Below are 6,778 nucleotides of genomic sequence, written 5' to 3' on the forward strand. Positions count from 1 at the left end.
AAAAACCCCCCCCCCCCCCCACACCCCTTCCCCCCCCCCCCCGCACTATAAAAAAGAAAGAAAACAGGCAACCCAAGGGAGGGATGGGAGGACGGTACGCCGCCACCACACAGGGATTTTACAGTTCCGGACGGGCATTAAGAACGCACAGGAATTTCGCCCAGCCTCAGGTTCTTAGCTAAGTTTGCGGTCCGTCGGGGGCCGAGCCTCAGGTTCTTAACCGGGTGGATGGTTTTTTAAACCGTTTCGGCTTCGATTAAAATTCAACACGCACTGGGTTCAAAACAGTTTGGAAGTTTGGAACAGTAAGTTCGCATGGCGTGACAAGAGAGTCATTCGCTGCCGTGAGCTGCCCCTGCGGCTGCGGCCGCGATATCGCGATATGTTGGACTGTTGCGCGCTCGCGCGTCGTTTCGTTGTTTGTGTGAACCTTGTATGTGTGTTGCATGGGATGCCGCGCTCGCGAGTCTCGGTCACATCGATGGTTGTAGTATAGAACCCAGCATCGCCCAGCCTCAGGTTCTTAGGGAGTTCTTAGGGATCCGGCCGAAATATCAGCCTCAGGTTCTTAACGTTAGAGGTTCTTAATGCCCGTCCGGAACTGTAGGGGAGAAGTGTGGTGTTAGCCGTCGCCCACCCTCGGGCGTCTACCACTTCCTATCTCTCTCCGCAGTTTATCACCAATTCTTGCAGCGACCTTCATGCCACCTCGCATTCTTCTCACTCTCGTCGTTCTCCCCCCCACTATGCTGTCTTTTCTTCGGCCGCGCTCATTCTTTTCTGTACGCTCGCCGACGCCGAAGGCTAGCCAAAGGCTGCGCGGCAGCATGCTCGCGATCCTCATCGTACTCGTGATCACAGTCGCCGTGGCCATCCTCCTTCTCTTTAGCACGATGATCGGCCTCTCCCCCCTCGACATTCTGGCGTCCGTGTTCACCAAATCCTCCGGCACCCTCTACCCGCCGTTCAGCTCCAAGGTCCTCGCCGCGCGCACGCGCCACGAAGGCAAGGAGGTGGTGCTCAACCTGCCGCTCGCCCGCAAGTGGGCGGCATTCTGCCACTCGCCTGACATCGAAAAGCACATCTCGGCCGTCTACGTCTCCTTGCCGCTGACGATGTCGGCGCTGATCCGCCACGTTGTCGCCTCGCCGGACTTTCCGCTCTCGGTCATGGGAGTCGTCCACGCCAAGCACGTCATCGAGCAGTTCGAGTGCATCGACGCCTCTGTGCTCGGCGTGTACAACTACAGCATCTCCGTCACCGGCTCGCGCCTCAACGAGATCGGCGCCGAGTGCGACGTGCTCATCGAGGTCTCCTCGCCGCTGAACAGCCGCTTGCTGGTGAGCACCACGATGACCTTCACCTCCACCGACGCGAAGAAGGCGCGCGCCGCGAGGAAGCGCCGGCCGGAGCTGACGGCGGCGGAGCAGGCTGCCAAGACCAATCTGGGGCCCACCGCCTCGGCGCCCAAGCAGTTTGTCGAGGAGATCAAGCGCGATCACTCGAAAAAGTACGCGGCGTGCTCAGGAGACATGAATCCGATCCACCTCCCGATCTACTGCAAGGCGATGGGCCTCCCAAAGCCCATCATGCACGGAGTGTTCTCGCTCGCGCGCGGTGTCGCCGCCATCACCGACGCTTACTCGCTGGCGACGGTCCCAAAGCTGCGGATTGCCGCCGCGTGGAAGCTGCCGATGCCCGTGCCGGCGACGGCCCACTTCACCTTCGGCGAGTTGGTCGACGTCACGAAGACGGAGCATGCGAACGGACTTGACACGACAAAGTTCAAGCGACACATCGAATTCCTCGCGACTCGGGAGGGTAAAGGGGGCACGCTCCCCCACCTACGGGGGGTCGTTTCCTTCTGACGCGACGAGCGAGGCAACAAAGAGAGAGGCCGTAGAACTCACCCACGAAGCCGCCTGTGCTAATTTCTCGTTCACCTTTTTGGTCTGTGCTAGACGTTTCGCCCCGTGCCCGTGAGCGTGTGTGTGTCGCCCCACAGCCACACGCCCCGCCTTTTACTACCATGTACCATCTGCCAACGCGCCATGCAACGCGCAACGGCCTTTTTTACTGACTCTCTGTGCACACTCGAACCCTCGCACCTAATGTGCGCGCCAGAGGCTGTCCTGGGTCGTTCGGTGACTTGTGTGCACCATGACACATGGACATGGACATGGACATGGACATGGACATGCGCCTGTCCATGCACATGTGCATGTGCATGTGTATTTTTTGCAGGGCGAGGAACAAGATCCTGCACACCATGCGCACACTCGAGAGAGAGCGTCCGGCCTCACGTGCTCTGAGATGAGCTCTATTTCAGATTCACAATATGTTCCGGTCCACAATGTGAGAGACTGTGTCCTTAGAGCTGCTCCATATCGTCGTCGTCAAGGAACGCTTCGCAATCTGCGCCGCGCTTGGAAACCTCTGAGTTCCTCGGTATGCTCGCCTCCTTGAGCTTCTTCGAGGTCAGCGTCGAAGTGAGCACGCCGATGCGAATCTCGAGCTGTTTTGTCTCGGTGCGCAGCTGCGTAAGGGCCGTCTTCACCTTGAGCAGCGGCTTTGTGTCCGTCATCGACGCACCTCGGGTGTCCATCTGCGCCTTCACTTTGGCGAGATCCTCCGAGACGGACTGAAGATCACTGGTCAGCGCGTTGATCGTGTCAGCATTCTTGTTGTACTCCTCCATGCGAGCCCTCAGCTCATCCTTTCTCTCTGCATAGCGCGCGACCGCGTCGGCGCATTGGGTGTTGACCTTCTGCTCGGCGTTTTGAATGGCCTGCAAAGTCCGCGCGAGATCCTCCGCAAGCCGCTCGAGCGTCGCGGCCGTCTCCGGCGCGAGCGCCTGCAGCTTCGCCTGGTGCGACTTTGTGTTGACTAGCCGGTTGCGCCACTCCTTGGGGTCCGATAGCACCTACTCACGCGCAAGCCCAAGGCGTCTGGAGAGGACAGCACGTGGAGAGGATAAAGGGAGTAGGCGTACCTGCATCTTGAGCTGCGGCGCTACCCGCTCGAGCTCAACTCTCCAAGCCTCTGGCTCAACCTGCGCCTCAAGGATGTTGTCTGTCAGCTTGCCCTGCCGGCCAGCCGAAGGTCCCGCCTCGTCACCACCACCGTGGTAGTATTCCTCCTCCTCGTTCTCGGCGTCGCCAACCTGTGCGGTGGCGAGGATTTGTTATGAACGGCGCGGGCTTGGTCTGGTTGCTCCTTCCGCGCCTCATCGGCCATATCATGTGCGCCGTCAGCCTCGTCCTCTGCCACCGCAGCATCCTCATACTCCGCCTCTTCTGCGTGCAGGGCTGGCTTGAACTCGATCGGGATCTGTCGCAGCGGGCCAGGGCGTCGGGACTACCAAACGCGCATGCGGTCGTTGGGCTTGGCCGCTCGCCTGCTGCAGAAGCCACTGCAGGATGACGCAGCAGGGCTCGCCGTGCCCCTGCTTTAGCTTCTGCCAGCCGCCAAAGGAGAGTGGGGCGCCCACCTGCTGCAGCTGCGAGTGGAGCGACTGTGCGGCGAGGTTCGGATCATCCGACTGGCTCGGCGCCTGCCACGCGGACCCGAGTAGTCCCATCAGCCATGAGCAGAGCGCCATGAAATAGTGGAACTGCTCGTTCGGGTTTGGCGCGGGCATGGCAAAGTAGGTGTGGGTGAGGCGGGTGAAGCCGCGGAAGGCGAGCTCGTAGTCGAGCATTTTGAGCCGCTCCAGAATGTCGTCCATCATCAAGAAGGCCGCGCTCCCGTCGAGGGCGGTCACGACCGCGTCCTCCGCCATATGTATCGCAAATCTGTTACAGATAACGCCTCAGTCCGTCGTCACAGGCGCCAGACTGAGCAGCCGTTCCCTGCCTCTGGCGCGCGCGCGCCCTGCGCATCGGCAGAGTCGAAGCCGACGAGGGTGCGTGCCACGCCCGTCCACACACACGGCCAGCGCGCGAGCCCTTTGATGGGCGGTGGGCGCACCTGAGGCTGCCTCCTGGCGGCGCTGCGCAGGCGCGGCGTTCTGTGCCGGGCCATGAACAGATACAAGACCATCAAGCCGCTTGGAGATGGCACGTACGGTTCCGTCGTCAAGGCAGTCAACCGTGCCTCTGGCGAGGTGGTCGCCATCAAGCGAATGAAGAAGAAGTTCTACTCCTGGGAGGAGTGTATGCAGCTGCGAGAGGTGCAGTCGCTGCGCAAGATGTCCCACCCCAACATCGTCAAGCTGAAAGAGGTGATCCGCGAGAACGATATCCTCTACTTTGTGTTTGAGTTCCTTGACATGAACCTCTATCAGCTGTGCAAGGACCGCGAGAAGCTCATGTCTGAGTCCAAGGTGCGCAACATGACGTACCAGATGTTGCAGGCGCTCGCGTACATGCACAAGCACGGTTTCTTCCATCGCGACATCAAGCCCGAGAACATGCTGGTGTCGGGCAACACGCTTAAGATGGCCGACTTTGGCCTCGCGCGCGAGATCCGGTCCAAGCCGCCCTACACTGACTACGTCTCTACCCGCTGGTACCGGGCTCCCGAGGTGCTGCTGCGAGCGCCTCAGTACACGGCGCCGATCGACGTGTGGGCCATCGGGACCATCATGGCCGAGATGTTTACGCTGCGGCCGTTGTTTCCGGGAACCTCTGAAGCGGATGAGATCTACAAGATCTGCTCGGTTCTCGGCACACCGACTGCGAACTCTTGGAAGCAAGGCCTCGCGCTCGCGCACAGCATGAACTTCAAATTCCCGCAGTTTGTGTCGACGCCGCTGTCCCAGCTCGTGCCATCCGCGTCAGCGGAAGCTATCGATTTGATGACGGAGATGATGCGTTGGGACCCGGCGAAGCGCCCGACGGCTGCCCAGGCGCTCGGCCACCCCTTTTTCCTCGCCGGACAGCAACCCGAGTTGCCCCTCGGCCCTGGCAGCTCGGGCCACGCCTCACGACCCGACACGCACGAGGCGAGCCGGAAGCAGGACATCCGTGTCGGAGCCACGCGCGTCACGTACGACGGCGAAAAGGAGCCGGGCGACTTCAAGGGCGGCATGTCGGCGCCGCCCAAGAAGGCGAGCGGCTTGTCGCACGCTGCCGCGGGCAGCGGCAGCGGCAGCGGCAGCGGCTCCAACCCGCCCAGCAGGCTAGCGCAGCAGGCGCGGTATAAGCCGCCGGGCGTAGCACCGAGTGGCTACGGCGCCCCACCCGCGTCACAGTACGGCGGTGGCTACGGCGGTGGTGGGTCTCACTACAGCAGCAATGCAGGCAAGCAGGCACCCGCGTACGGCAGCAGCGGATACGGCGGGGGGTGCCATGGCGGATGCGGCGGTGGCGGGGGCAGCGGGTATGGTGGCGGCGGCAGCGGCTGTGGCGGAGCTGCCTCGAGTGCCTATGGCTACGGTGGCGCGTCTACGGGGTATGGAGGCGGAGGCGGGCCGGGGAGCTACGGAAGCAGCGGCGGATATAGCAGCACGGGAGGCGGCGGCTACGGCGGTGGCGGGAGCTACGGGAGCGGGGCCTACAACGGAGGCAGGGTCGCGGCGGCCCCGCCAAAGTACGCAGGGTACCAGCCGCCGGGCGCCGGGGGTCGTGGCAGCGGCTCGGGCAGCTACAACGGCTATGCGCCCCCGAGGCCACCGTACGGCGCACCGACTGCTGCATACAGAGACTCCTCGAGCGCGAACGGGCACCTCGGAGGCGGCTACGGCGGCGGGTACGGTGGGCAGCGACAGCCATACGGTGTTCCAAAGCCTGGGTGTGGCGCAAGCGGCGCGGCCCACGCCGGCTATGGGGCACCAAGCGCGGCGCCGGCCTATGGCTATCAGCCGTACAACCGGGGAAGATACTGAAGGAGGAAAAAAAATTTAGATTCTTTTTTCGCAAAACACCGGGCCCACTAGACGACGCTCGACGGGCGCGCGCTGCTTACTCCTTACACTATACACACCCAGCTTCGGTGCTGTCGCAAATTCATTTTTCGGAAGTGGAGCCCGAGATTCGACTGACTGTCCCGTAGAGCCCCAGCCTACTCCGCGTGAACTCTCGAGGGATCTCGAGTTGCTCCCAGCTGCTCGGTGTACGAACTCTGTTCACAGCCTTGTTATTGAGAAGAAAATACGTCGTATGGCGCTGTGCGCTGGTCTGTGAGAGGTTGAGGTGCGAGCCCTGGAGGCCCTGGGGATGGGGGGAGACTACCCGCGGGCCTAGATGGCCGCGCGCATTCACACCGAGCAGCGAGGAGTGACCGGCAACAGCAGAGGAGATTCATGTTCGTGGTGGCGCTTTCTGGCGTGCTGCTGGCGTCGGCCGGCCACGTCGTCCGCCTGTCGGTTCGCGCACGCCACGCAGTACCATCCTCCCACATCCGGGCGTCCGAAGCGCCTGAGAAACGTCGGATCCCTGAGCCGCTGGTGGAGTGGGGCATGACCGAAGAGCTGTACTCAAAGCTGTCGCACAACTACCGGCGCAACTTCATAAAGCTCATGAAGCGTGGCGACGAGGAGATGGCGCGCAGCAAAATTACCAGACTTCGCGGGTACCTCTGCAGCGACGCCGACGCGGACGCGACTCCCGCTGCTGCCGCCAGCGTCGCCGACGCACCTCCTGAGCAGCCACCGGCGACGGCAGCGCCACCGCCATCGCCACCGCCACCAGCGGCGCCACGAGCGTCGCCCACGCCAGCGCCCTCGGCTGCAGCGGCTGAGGCTTTGGAGGCCTCGGCGGTGCTACAGGCAGAGCTTGCATCTGCGAGGCGCAAGCTGGCGGCAGCCGATGCGGCAGCGGCTGCGGCGGCCGAAGTG

General features: G+C 62.6%; 3 protein-coding genes across 3 annotated transcripts; 2 read left to right on the forward strand and 1 right to left on the reverse strand.

Annotated features, from left to right (window-relative positions):
* Positions 1–827: 827 nt before the first annotated feature.
* On the forward strand, positions 828–1,868 carry EMIHUDRAFT_251277 (hypothetical protein; the record flags this gene model as incomplete). Its single annotated transcript, XM_005792592.1, has 1 exon — positions 828–1,868. The coding sequence occupies one exon, from the start codon at positions 828–830 to the stop codon at positions 1,866–1,868; it is 1,041 nt and encodes a 346-aa protein (XP_005792649.1).
* Positions 1,869–2,371: 503 nt separating this feature from the next.
* Positions 2,372–3,727, reverse strand: EMIHUDRAFT_77679 (hypothetical protein; the record flags this gene model as incomplete). Its single annotated transcript, XM_005792593.1, has 3 exons — positions 2,372–2,923; positions 2,993–3,163; positions 3,320–3,727. 3 exons carry the CDS (start codon positions 3,725–3,727, stop codon positions 2,372–2,374), a joined length of 1,131 nt encoding a protein of 376 aa, XP_005792650.1.
* Positions 3,728–4,021: 294 nt separating this feature from the next.
* EMIHUDRAFT_54705 (hypothetical protein) lies at positions 4,022–4,870 on the forward strand (the record flags this gene model as incomplete). The annotated part of the gene is made up of 1 exon (XM_005792594.1): positions 4,022–4,870. A coding segment is annotated over one exon (849 nt), but the record flags the coding sequence as incomplete, so codon positions are not given.
* Positions 4,871–6,778: the final 1,908 nt, after the last annotated feature.

Source organism: Emiliania huxleyi (genome assembly GCF_000372725.1).
Source record: "Emiliania huxleyi CCMP1516 unplaced genomic scaffold EMIHUscaffold_1069, whole genome shotgun sequence".
In the NCBI taxonomy this organism is placed as follows: domain Eukaryota; phylum Haptophyta; order Isochrysidales; family Noelaerhabdaceae; genus Emiliania; species Emiliania huxleyi.